We start from the raw sequence: 13,743 nt of genomic DNA on the forward strand, positions 1-13,743 counted from the left end.
TTTGAATACATTCATGGCGTGGATGCAGGGCGTTGTGAGGAAAATAGTCCCAGTAAAATTGGGTTTTTCCCACCTTTACCTCTATCCTACCATCATCACTGTAGCCCTCAAACACACAGCAGACCCATGCAGGTTTACCGCTGAGCTTGGATCGTAAATAAAGTCATTATATTTGCATTGTAAACACTGAGACTCCTGGTTCCTATCACCACCACTGTAAAGACACCCGAGCGGGTAAGTTTCTCGACGATCCAACAATCGGTGGAGTTCCCCTTTAAGGGAAAGATGTTCCGCGACTGAGCGGATGCGCTGTTCTTGGTGCTGAAAACTACAACTGGTTTACCTCAGAGCGGTCGGTGCAGCGACTGATGGAGTGATGAAGATAAATAAACAAAACAAAACAGAAAAACAGTGAAATGAACTTTTTGTGAACAGACTTTATGAAAAGATACAGCGGCATAAAGATCATGAACTTTCATAAATTAGTGCGCCTCATTGACATTCCCCAACACTCCCGACTCTACATTCGTATCCCTCCGCCGTAGTCGCGAGAACCGGGAGAGCGGTAGCGTGTTGTTCTCTTCCACACCCGTTTACAGGCAAGCCCCGCCTGCTGGGATTCCGCCTGGAATTCCGAACGCTCTAGAGTTCTAGGACGGCGGTTGAAGAAAGTTCAAAGCCCCTCCGCCGCTCTAGAACCCGAGCCACCGCGTGTGCTTCTGCTTCTAGAACGTCTGACTGTCTGTGAGTATGAACTCCTAGCCAATCACTGCACGGGGGGCGGGGCCTTCTCCGGAATACGGGTGTGTTTATAGCGGGAAAAAAGGAAAAGCGAGACGCCGTTCAGCTCTCACTCGCGCGAGCCGGAGACTCTGCCGCGAGCTCGGTGTGGAGAGGAGCTTCTTCTGGAGAGGAGAAGGAAAGAAAAGAACACGACAGATAAAGAAAGAAGGAAGTGAAGCTGGCTGAACAGTAACTCCCCCGCTCTCTGGATCTGTCGGGAGCTCCACCTCATGCGAGGAAGTGGTCGCTAGCAGCAGCGATGGGCGCGTTCGGGGTCATCCTGGGGAGTTTGCACTACATGGGACTCTACATCCAACTCAGCGGCCAAGCCGACGTGGAAAACCGCATCTCCAGCAACGGTGAGCCCCCCACGACAGCACGATAAGAAGCCCCCCCGCGCCACTTTGGCGGTCTAATGTTGTAGCCAGGCTTAACAAATAAACCCACCCAGAAGTTGGCACCTTATTCGAATTCTCCGTTCCACCTTAAATGGCGCGGCAGTTGCGTTCTGGCGTCTCAGGCAGCATAACGGAGCCGCTGCATCATTTAAGGTGGAACGGAGAGTTGGAATAAGGTGCCAACTTCGGCTGTCGTCGGACGGTTTGAGCGGGCGGGTGGAACGGCGGACGGTTCGCGCGGAGCCTCATGTCTGAAATGTGGCCGAACGTTCGCGGCGCCAGCGGTTCTCCTCACCGCGCGCGCCCCTGGTTTTTGGGGAGGGGACCGCTGGAACCGCCGGATGCAGTTAGTGAACCAAACAACGGCGTCCAAAGGCTCGTCCACCTGCCAGATTAATGACGTGAACGCGCTCCTGGTTCATTTATCAACTTCTTCTCCCCTCGCAGCCCCACTGTCGGGGTCCCGGGGGGGCTTGGCTAGCAAGGAGGGAGCGGGAGCGCTGTAAATACTGTGAGCAGCTCGGGTCTTTGGCAGCTGCTGAAATGAGAGCCATTATCTTTTGTTTGCTGGAGAATGCAGAGGCCGAGATCAGCCTGGCAGACAGGGATGGACATCTTCTCAGGCATCTGACCACAGATACCACCTCAGGTTATGAGGTGTCCTCTGACAACAGCCGCTGCACTTAATCACACTCATAACATGCTGTGGATGACGAAGGCCAGGCTGTGGTACTGGGATGACATTTAAAAGGTCTATATAATAACATTAATAACATTAATAATAATACTAATAATATCAAAATGAAAGAATTTAAAGTGATCAAGTTTTCAGCCTACGGCATTTTAGCCCCGCCCATTTACGCTGAAGCTATAAGGAGTGTTTCAGCCTGGGCTGCTTACTGAAAGAGACGCGGCCTATCAGGGCAGAGCTTATTTACATATATCACAAATGAGTGATTTCCGTACATAAAGCTACACAATCCTACATCATATCAATGCTGGCGGACGGGGGCGGAGTTATCCAGAAGTCTCTGCGGGTTTGATTTCTGTTCGTTTTTTTCTGTTTTATTTTTCATTATTTCTTCTCGTAAATCAAGCTTGTTGCGTTATGGCGCGATTCTCGTGTGACGACCCATAAATCCGGCGATTATCAGCGCTGCGTTTGCCGATAGCGATAATTCCATGTGCTGCCAGTATTGGCCGATGTTATCGGCCGAGCGATGTTATCGGCCAGGCTCTGGTTTAAAGAGCACTGACCCGCCAAATGTTTCATTTGAAAAGATTTGGACAGAACTCAGACATGGAAATGGACTTTACAGGAGCAGGGAAAACCCGCTCCGCTCTTAGTGTAAGTCAATGGAACCGGATGTTTTTCCACGTCGGTTTGGGCCGTTTCTTCCGGTCCGTTCTTCGTGAAATTTACACCCAGCGTAAACGACAACGGGCACTTTCAGCTTATGTCCGAAACTCAAGAACAACAGTGATGGAGATTTGAGGTTTTCTTATATGCAAATATCATGAGTGTGTAAAAACGCAGTACATGGGTCCTTAAAGGCAGCAGGTCACATGACTGTGTTCAGATGATCTATTTGAAGCTTCCGTCTTATGAATAAAGCACTTTTCCAAAGCAAGTTGGCACAGAGTAGGTCTGCACGACATGCAGTGCGTCACGGATTGATCTTATAACATGGGATTAACCTGCTGGGAATGAGCCAGCAGGCCGGTCGATCTCACACACCGTCCATTCCATCCATCTGAGCGTCTGGAGGTGGTGTAGATTTACTGTGCAGTGAATTTGATTGGTGGCGGGCACTATGAGTGCTGACAGGAGACTTAACTGACCACAGTAAATCTGGCCTCGTTATAACGGCTGTAGCTGTTTGACTGGTTTGAGGAAAACGGGCGGATTCCTGTCTGGAGTTGAGGCGTGTCCAGGTGCTGCTCTCGGAGGGGTCATGAGCCTGTGAGTAAAGGATGGCCGATGTGGTCTCGTGATGATGTGATGTTGCCGTCATCACAGTTTACGTCACCTGTCCGAGCGCCGTGGATGCGGTCAGTGTTTAAAGGACGTGAGTGTTGCCGTTGATTTGGATGCTGAACTAAAGGAGCTAAGAATTCAGTTACGCCCTGGAGGTTTTATGCTCCACGAGTTTTAAACCGCGCTTCACTGGTTGACATGAATCACACGTCTCACACTTTTCTTCAACTCAGACAAACCGTCTTAACATAAATGTTGGAGAACTGGGGGCGGAGTTATCCGGAAGGCTTCGGAGGTTTGATTTCTGTTCATTTGTTTGTTATTTTTAATCGGTTCCCCTCTAAATCAAGGGCTTTGCTTTATAACATGGTTCTCAAGCTGCGACCAATTATCGGCGCGTTATCAGCGATATATTTGCCGATAGCGATAATCCGTGAGTTGATATTATCAGCCAACCAATCTATCAGCCAGGCTCTAATTTAGAGGATATTGACCAACTAAATGTTTTATTTAATAAAGAATTAGATTCGACTCCCACATAGAACAGAGGGGCAGTCGTGGGCTGGAGGTTAGGGAACTGGCCCTGTGACCGGAAGGTTGCTGGTTCGAGCCCCAGCACCGACAGTCCATGACTGAGGTGTCCTTGAGCAAGACACCTAACCCCAAACTGCTCCCTGGGCGCCGCAGATAGGGCTGCCCACCGCTCCGGGCAATTTTTTGGCATTTTTTTACATGTGGACTTCTGTTTGTGTCTGTTTCTACTTATCAAACCTCACAGAAACTAAATACTGTGATTCATATCACTTCATTCTCTTATTTATATGATGGTGGGGTTCAATACTCTGACTTTTTGATCATTTGAGTCATTTGTTTAAATACGCCAGCACCAGCTTCACTCCAGTTTTCCCATCATTAAAGGGGACTGACTAAAAAAGAAATGTAAATGAAGCTGAGCTTTTATTCCAGTAAACATTCGGCGTTCCGACATTCACTTTTAGTGTCAAAGCAGCTTAGAAAATATCATTTCAGTGGATTTATTATGGTTCAGTTATGCTCCCTGACTAAGGGTCCTGAGATGTCCCCTTGAGGGTCCCACCCCAGTGACCGTATAGTGGCTTTTTTTCCTGAGAGTGCATTGTGGTAGTAGGTATCGAGCATCGCGTCTGTGGTATCAGTATCGAAATCAAAATTCTGGTATCGTGACAACCCTAGAATCAACCCACTGGGACCAAGCTGTTATTTACAGTGGGGCCCTGTAAGGCATACAATAAAATATACAATAAAATGAGAATAAAAGAACATTTCAGTTAACATTCAGAAAAGTTAAAAAAATTAATAGTGTGTAAAGCAAAAAAAAAAAAAAAAGCAAATATTATTTATTGTAGGGTTGAACGATTTAGGCCAAATATAATATGGCATTTTCTGGCCAATATAATGACTGAATTCAGTAATAAATCATTAATAAATGATTAAATAAAACAGTTATTTTCTTTAAAACTAGGCCTGTTTTTCTGGCCAAGCACACCACCAGGCTTGAGGCTGCAGTGCAGACGGCAGCACTAACTGTGCTCGTGCTGAAGGATGCTTGGTAGCTTCTGTTTGGTTTAAATCACCTGCGCCTAGTTGACCAGCTCAGCGTCATTGGGTTCAAATGTGAAATGTGAATGTCTCAAATGTGCGACGGTCTTCAGCCCTAACAAAAAAAATAATAATAATGTGATAAATTCTTTGCTGTTTTGTGTAACCGTGATCGGAACGTTCAGGTTGTGAAGGTCGTGTTGTGTCCGGGAGGTTTTTCATCACCGTCATCGCTACGAAAAAGGTTTTAAAGTCTTTTTAAACCAGAAAAACGACGCTTCAGTAACAGCTGGGCGCCCGGCTGCGCCGGGGACCTGGTTCAAATGTAACAGGCCCGTTCACCTGCGCTCTCCTCTGGACTCTCCGAGGCAGAAACAGGGCGCCTCGAACGATTCTGCTGCGCCTGCTTGTTCTGGCTCAGGCCGTATTTACGTATGCGTTCTCCTCCGGTGATTCCTCTCTGATGGCGTTCCCACCTCTCAGTAATATGATTCCTTGGAAATCAATGCCATCACCTCTTATATACAGAACTCTCGGGGCGTCAAACTGGCCGCAAGCTGTGCTGCAACTAGCTCTAATTAGTTCACAGAGACGGTAAAACTGCTGTTTAATATGAAATACAGAGGTGAAGCAATGTAGTGTGTGTGTGTGTGTGTGTGTGTGTGTCTGTGTGTGTGTGTGTGTGCAGTGATTGGACTTTAGGGCCCATTTTTTGGGTTTTTGGTTTATGCTTAAGACCTGAATATGGAATAGAGCTACAACTGTCTCCCTTTACAACACATTGCATCAGGCCTTTAAACACCACGCCTGCTCCGGCCGTTCAGAACTGCTTCTGGTGTGTGTGTGTGTGTGTGTGTGTGTGTGTGTGTGTGTACTCACACGTGTAGTGCTTACTGGGGTGAAGTTAAAAATGGCTCTGGAAGAATGCATAAGGGAACTGGACTGTGCAGCCAGTTTGAGGTGGTTAGCCTGTTTTCTGGATGCTTCCTTTTTCTAGATATTCTAGTTCTAGGAAGATCTGTAAAGCAGTGAGCCACTCCAGGCCACCGATGACAGTGGTTGTATCACCGGTATGGGGTTGGCATTATTTAATGTCATACCCAAACCCTGTTCCCTATGGGAACATCACTGTGGCGCGCAGCCTTATAGGGAGGCCCTTTCAGAATTTCTGCGTAATTAAATTTGAGGTGAGATGGTTCATCTTTGACGTGGAGGTGATAGAAAGCTACAGCACAAAAACAGCCGTTTTATTTAATATACGAAATGACCAGCCAATCTACACGAACCGCGTTTCTGTGTATAATGTTGATGATGGTAAAATAGTGGAAAATTGTTTGCCTCAGGACTGTTTTGGTCTTACCACAGCTGTCCTGAGTAGAAAGGTTCAGGGCCGAAGGTTTGTCTGAGCACTGCTGTAGAGCAATGTCTCAGGCATCGGGCAGTGCATTCATAGCCGTTTCATGTAATATCGTTCTGTGAGGAGCTTTTAGAGGCATTACCCTGTTCAGATGTCTGGTTCCCATCACCACCACTTCTCTAAAACAGAGCGTTTCATATCAAACCACCCCGAAAGTCTTTACTAACGTCCTAACCAGTGAATCGGACTGAAATTTGGCAACATCTGGCATCTATCTATCTATCTATCTATCTATCTATCTATCTATCTATCTATCTATCTATCTATCTATCTATCTATCTATCTACCTATCTACCTATCTACCTTCCTTCCTACCTACTGACCTATCTATCTATCTATCTATCTATCTATCTATCTATCTATCTATCTATCTATCTATCTATCTATCTATCTATCTATCTATCATATTAAACAGTAACGATGTGTTGTTCCTAGCATGTTAGCTTGTGGCTAGTGTGTTAGCTTAGGGCTACTGAATGAACATCTGGACTGTAAATTGTTTAAAACGCTGCACTTTATTAATGTCGACCGCTGTAATGAACTGAAACGTGAGTCAGCCACTCGCCGTTTTCAGTGTGTGGTAGAGGAGAATGCATTGTGGGAATCGTGACTCTCCCGCTTATTACTTCACACCTGGACTTGAGTCCTTTGTTTTGGTGTAGCAACAGGACACGATTAAAACTGGGTTTACACGCCGACGTCTCCTGGTTTAGAGTCTCCAGCCCTCGCCTGGCTGGACGATTAAAACTGGGTTTACACGCCGACGTCTCCTGGTTTAGAGTCTCCTGCCCTCGCCTGGCTGGACGATTAAAACTGGGTTTACACGCCGACGTCTCCTGGTTTAGAGTCTCCAGCCCTCGCCTGGCTGGACGCTCGGCTTGCCTGGGCTTTGCTGCCGGTTCTGTTCTGGGCTCCAGTCGAGCCGAGGGCCTCTGTGCGTGAAACCGCAGGCCGAAGTCCAAAATCACAGAAACGCGCGTGACATTTTGGAGAAAATCGAGTTATTGATTTCAATCCGCGACAGTCGCTCCCTGATGTGTTCAACCAGCAAAGCGTTCACACAGTGATGTGTGTAGAGCGGCGCAGTCCTGTCAGCTCAGTTTACTCGTTTGTTTAATTGATTTGTGTAGTGTGTATATCTTTCCTGTGTAGATCTCTCTGCTGATCTGATCTCTGCTGCAGCTGCTGTCACGCGACTGCTGTTGTGTCCCGCTTAGATCAGATTAGGCCCTGTGTTTGAAAATGCCACAGCGCTTCCTCTGTTGTGTAACGCTCAATTGCCACTTTTATAATACGATCCTACTGAAGGGCCGTCTAATTTGGTCATAAGTCAGCGCTGTTTGTTGGTGTGATTACAGATACGTGCTGTAATGGCTTGGCTGGTGTTTGCTTGGAGGTTTGTTTGCACTCCCTCTTTTCCTCTTAGCGTAGAGGCTTGCAGGCCTGTCAGTCCTTCTGCAGGAATACTATAGAATAACTTAAACCGCCTGGTATTTAATCGTGTCTTCTTGGGTGTAGAATGAATAAAAATTATCGTTCCTATGAATAATTTAGCACAAATAAGTGGAAATAAAGGCAATGAACCGATGCCCCCCGAATGAATCGCTACTAATAATTAATTAATAATAATTAGGAATAAATTAAGCGTCACAATTTCTACATTTTCTTTCATAAAGTACAAGAATGCATGCATTACTAAAGTTAGGAAGATTATGACCATATAATATATATATATATATATATATATATATATATATATATATATATATCTGTCCAATATATGTCACTAGAAATATCACTAAAACTGAAAAGAGATATTATGAGGTGTTAATAGTTAATAGTGTGTCTACATGCACTCAATAATCCAAGCATAATCGGATTACTGTGGTTGTCTGATTATTCAGATGGTCATATAAACGGCAGACTCCGATCTAGAGAGCTGGTTAAGAGATCTGATGAAGAGAGCTGGGTTTTAGCTCAGTAGTCAGATTTCTCAGCTCATGTAAACTCTTACTCTGATTTCTTTCCGATTTCTCAGTCTGTACGAAACCAGACCTGAAATAAGCGAGCAGCGTTCCCGGGAGTGATGAGGACACCGACTGCGCACTTTGTGAAATGAAGGATTTAAATCTTCTTTTTTTTCTAGATGGTATATTTTCTTATTTTCGGGTAAAGTGGCGCGCTGTTTTTTTTTTTAAATAAAAGTTTACGTCACATCTTCCTCTGTGAGTTTATTGTCTGGTTCTCAAGCAGAAATCCGATTGTCGGACTCCTGTACACCCAGAGTTATTACCTGATTAAGAGCATGTTGATCAGATTACGGAAAAATCGGATTTATCGGATTGTTAAGTGCATGTAAACGCACTCAGTGTCAGGGTAGACCAATATACATGATACACAGGCCAGCGATGCATCGCCACGTCTATATTATGTGTAGTTTGCTATCCTAGGTTTTGGTTTTGTAGCGACTGCCCAGAAGCCGGGTTGTCCGGACGACGCTGGCGTCGATCATTTTGCATTCTGACATGCTCACACAGCTCTGAGCGTTTATTTAATAGTTCATTGTATCAGTTGAAACACACTGCAGTAATACAGCTCTTTTTCCATAGGACATCTTTACTGTTAAAACAGAAGTGTGGAGACTGAGACTGAGACGGAGGGAGGATGCTGGAGGGAAAGAGAAGAGAGGGAGAGTTCTTCTCATGTTCTCAGAGAATGAGGCTAATGGAGCAGCAGCGGTCAGACTGACAGTGGTCATGGCTTCCCTGCAGTGTGGAGAATGACCTTCTGCCCACCAGCCTGAACCCCCACAATCCCACCACACACCAGAGGTCAGCGTGCTAGACACACGTTCCCCACGCCAGCTGTGTCAGCACACGCGCCTGTGAGTGACCTGCTTGCGTATGTGATACAAACACCGGTCACTCTCAGTCTCGCTCGGGTCGCACCGAGGCGCCGGAACTAAACTGATCTTAAAGTGACGGTTTGGTGAAAAAGAAAATGCTTTGTCCCCTAATTGGAGTTTAGATCAGCTAAGACGCGTTTGGTGCCTGAAACTGGTTTCGTCAATCGAGCCACAAGGCTAATGTAGCTACGTAACGGAAGCTTATGACCACCAGGTGGCATCGGTTCAACTATTAAAATCATCACACTCTGAAGCTCATCCAGCTGTTTAAGGGGGAATATCACCAGCTCAGAGTTCTGCGCTGTTCACTTGTTGAGATGTAAACAGAGCCATTCAGAAGAACCAACAACTGTGTTTGCACACTGTGGAGTTAGACCTCTGCATTTAACCCTACCTGGTCAGTCCACCTTGTCGGTGTAAAGTCAGAGGCGACAGCTCATCTGCTGCTGCACAGCTTGGGTTGGTCATCCTCTAGTCCTTCAACAGTGGTCACAGGACGCTGATGGCTGGATAGGTTTGGTTGGTGGACTATTCTCAGTCCAGCAGCGACACTGAGGTGTTTAAAAACTCCAGCAGCGCTGCTGCGCCTGATCCACTCATACCAGCGCAACGCACTCTAACACACCACCGCTACTAGTACCTGCTCTGTGAGGGTCCATGGGGGTCCTAAGCACTGAAGAACAGGGTAACAGAGTATCAGAGAAACAGATGGACTACAGTCTGTAATTGTAGAACTACAGAGTGCAGCTATACAGTAAGTGGAGCTGATAAAACGGGCAGTGAGCAGAGAAACAAGGTCATAATGTTATGCTTATAATTCCTACTTACGTCATTTCAAACAGGCTCATGTGGCTTCTGACACTACAAGCGTCTGATTTATGCCGGCGTTTTGCATTACCTGTGGCCTACAGCAGCCTCGTAGCTCCAGTGCGAAACTAAAGGGGCAAACTTTAGCCAACAGGCCCGTCTTGGATGAACTACATCTGGGATAAGAGGGAAATCGTGTGTTTGAACGTGTTTGAGTCCTTTTCTCTTTACTTTTGTGTCGGAAGCCTTGAGCGGCTGTAGGAGTCCATCAGACAGGAAGAATGAGCCTCAACATCTGAATGCGATGAGCAAACGCTGCCGTGCAAAGAACAGAATCCTGGCTGAGGAACCGCAGTACTCGCTGACCCGCTGAAGGCCGGCAATCGGCCCTCGCGGTCACTCCAGCGCCTTCAGCTGAGCAGTGAGCGCTGCTCCTGTAGCTGCGGATGCGGGCATTGTTCTGCGTCAGTAATGTGGAACCGTGTTTGCTGATGTCCCGCTCGTTACACTGTTGGGCTCAGAGCGTGAGGTCCCTGTGTGTTTGCTCACAGCATTGCGGCGCACTGGGATGTGAAATTGGAATGTTTAATGCGGCATCGTGGAAGAAGAACAATTTCATGGAGCTCGGCCAATCAGCGCGTCGCGGCGGCTCAGGTGACATGAGAGGAGCTCCGGCTTGATGAGTATCTCAGTCTGTCTGTGGTGCTTTCAGGGGTTTTTGACTTACAGTGCCGTTTTCCATGCTGTCAGTTTTCCTTCTGTGGAGCCTGTTCAGAAGGTTAAACAGAGATGGTTCATTCAGAGGGACGTTAAAGAAAGCCGAATACCGAAATGAAGGGGTTAAAATCCCAAAAACTGATATTAGCTGATATGATTTTATATTTATATTATACGTGTTCATTTCATTTCTCAGATTTAAGCTAAATCTGACTGTAATTAAAGTGATTTAAGTTCATAATGTGCTGGGAAATATGACTGTGACGTAGGGCTGGGCAAGAGGACAGTATTATTATTGTGATAAATGATGTCGTTAGGGCGATATTATGCCGGTCGGATTATATTGTGCACATCATCAGTGCTTAAAAACAATAAACAACTGCATTTTAATTAAGAAGAGAAGCATTAGGCCTGGTTGATTGTATTTAGACCAGTTTTATTATTTATGATATTACATCTTTTATATATATATATATATATATATATATATATATATATATATATAGTAAACATGGGGGTGGAGCTACCCAAATGTTTTGGGTTCTTTCAAATGTCTTAAATTCATTAGTTCTCTTTAGGTGTTTTTCCAGCACTAAAGGTTTTTATATATTTTACATGTTTTTGCTGTTTTTAAACGATGTTTTGTGGTCAAATTCACCAGTAGGCTGCATTGCAGTCATGTAGTGAATCAGAAGATGGCTCACGTTGGGATTGCCTTGTTGTCAGGAGATCATGGAAATGATTGGAGTGTTGCCTATGGATAAAGCCACAGGTAGGCAGTGTCAGGTGATGCTTTGGCCATAATAAAGCTCTAGTCCATATCACAGAAACCGGATTGTTCCTTGTTTTTTGAAATAAGAGTTTGATGTAGAGCGTAAATATAGTTACAGTCTGAAAACACAGAATTTGCTCACCAGTCCGTATCCAGAAACTAAGCTGCAAAAACAGCCGTTTAACAGCAGTCACTCCTGTTGAAGTGTTGTTCATGCAGATTTATTGGGAAAATGATTAAACGTTGTGCTGTTTCCCGGGAGACTCACAGACCAATCGCATGCGTTGTATATATCACACGTGACGCAACTCGGCCAATCAGACCTGTGCATTACGGTAAGCACTAAGACTCGAGTGAGTGAGGCACACAGGGGCGGGACGAGGCGAGAAACAGCAGTCAGAGAAGAAAGTGAGTCAGAGGGAAGTTATTCTACATGGCGTGATCTAAAAAGAGAATAAACGTTGTTGACATATCACTGAATTGTACTCTGTTTGATTTGACATGCAGCTGTTGACTGTATAAGGTGTTGATACAAGGCTGCTTCGGTTCACAGTGCATGGCACTGAATCATGATGTAAGTTGGTATGATAATCCGGACCTTGTCTTCAGGACATTTCCTCTAACTGGACCTCACTGAATTTTAATTAAAGGCCCTTTGCACTTGAGGTTCATGAAGACCGTACAAAAAAGTGATATATTCAAAAATATACGGATCCACTGTAGATCCCCTGTTTACTGTAGAATAAATTGACAACATATAACAATGTTTCGTTTTCATGGGTCGCTGTCCAGCTCGCTGTGCCGTTCTCAGTTACAGCAAATCTGACACGTTAAGCAAACAGCTGGTGAAGCGTGACCTCGACGTCCTTCGTAAGAAACTCGCTGCAGACGAATAATCCGAGCCAGGCAAGAAAACGAAGCTGGTATTTAATGATCAGCCAGCGCTGTAAAGGCCGCACGAATCGGGCGTCAGATGCTGCTGAATGTTTGGCTGCGCCCCGGTGCCGGGGGGAGGACGGGAACGCAAGACAGCGCTTAAGTCCACAAATGGCGAAAGCTTGTTTTTTTGGCTCACCCCGTCTGCTCCTCTCTCTGGGTCTCTTCTCTGGAGAGATGAAATGCTTTTCACTTCAATAGCAAGACTCAAGTAGCTGGGTCAGCCATCAGGCAGCCTGCCTCCCTCTCTCTCGCCCTCTCTCTCTCTCTCTCTCTCTCTCTCTCTCTCTCCCTCTCACTCTCTCTCCCTCTCTCTCTCTCTCTCTCTCTCTCTCCCTCTCTCTCTCTCTCTCTCTCTCTCCCTCTCACTCTCTCTCCCTCTCTCTGTCTCTCTCTCCCACTCTCTCGCTCTCTCTCTCTCCCTCTCTCTCTCTCTCCCACTCTCTCTCTCTCTCCCTCTCTCTCTCCCTCTCTCTCTCTCTCCCCCTCTCTGTCTCTCTCTCCCACTCTCTCTCTCTCTCTCTCTCTCTCTCTCTCTCCCTCTCCCTCACACTCCCTCTCACTCTCTCTCTCTCTCTCTCTCTCTCTCCCTCTCTCTCTCTCCCTCTCTCTCTCTCTCTCTCTCTCGCTCTGCAGGTTTCCTCATCTCTAAGTGTTTCTGTGAGGAGCTAATGCCTCAAAGCGCTCAGATCTGCACTTGGCATTTTCTTCCTGCCTTTTTCATGTCCTTTTGGTGCTGTGGGTTAGCGTGTCCTCATAGTGCTACTGGGACAAAAGATGGCAGAAGCATTCAAAAACTGAATTTCTCTTTTTTTTCAGCCAGAGTCTAAAGCCGACAGAAGCTTGGGCTTTTATTTGTTGAATTTATATCACGATACCCGATGCGCGGTGCGCTACACGTATCGGAGACCGTGAAATGTGAGTTTCTCCTGTTTATTAAAGAAATGTGATCGTTAAGAACCAACAGTCTTAAACAGTGTAATTAATGTAACGGTGAGTGCAGAGCTGCCTGCAGCTGTAGGTTCTGGTCAGGACCTTTTGTGTAATAGCATCTTATTCTCAAAGTCAGGTTTGGATAAACTACATGCGTTTGTGGTTGAATTCATCAGTTTAGCCTCCAGATTATTGGTGTTACATGCAAAGCTTTACCAATACAGAGAAAGCAGTGGGTCGCCTGTATCCTCCAGCTCTGTTGGCTATGATGTGATTCTAGTCTATTTCACAGAACCACCAAAGATCCCCTGCTTTTTCTCAAAGAAGGGTTTGGTGTAGTATGCATACATTGCTGTTTTAGAACGGTTCTAGTCCTGGTACCGCGCTCAACAAATGCGTACTCTTCATTTTAATACGTGTTATATTTCTCTGTATTGCTAATCCAGTTGGATCAAGTCCCAGTTTCAGCATTTTATGAATGTTTATATATCTGCTTTGACTAATAACGTACATGAAAAA

At 45.8% G+C, this 13,743-nt stretch overlaps 1 protein-coding gene across 1 annotated transcript in view; it reads left to right on the forward strand.

Annotated features, from left to right (window-relative positions):
- Positions 1–833: 833 nt before the first annotated feature.
- The window catches only part of LOC108442809 (V-set and transmembrane domain-containing protein 2-like protein), a 67,677-nt gene continuing 54,767 nt past the window's right edge, over positions 834–13,743 (forward strand). The window contains exon 1 of the mRNA XM_017723030.2: positions 834–1,142. Within this exon, the coding sequence (XP_017578519.1) occupies positions 1,043–1,142 (100 nt within the window). The 5' untranslated portion in view covers positions 834–1,042. The remainder of the gene's footprint in view (positions 1,143–13,743) is intronic.

Source organism: Pygocentrus nattereri, chromosome 9, assembly GCF_015220715.1.
Source record: "Pygocentrus nattereri isolate fPygNat1 chromosome 9, fPygNat1.pri, whole genome shotgun sequence".
Classification (NCBI taxonomy): domain Eukaryota; kingdom Metazoa; phylum Chordata; class Actinopteri; order Characiformes; family Serrasalmidae; genus Pygocentrus; species Pygocentrus nattereri.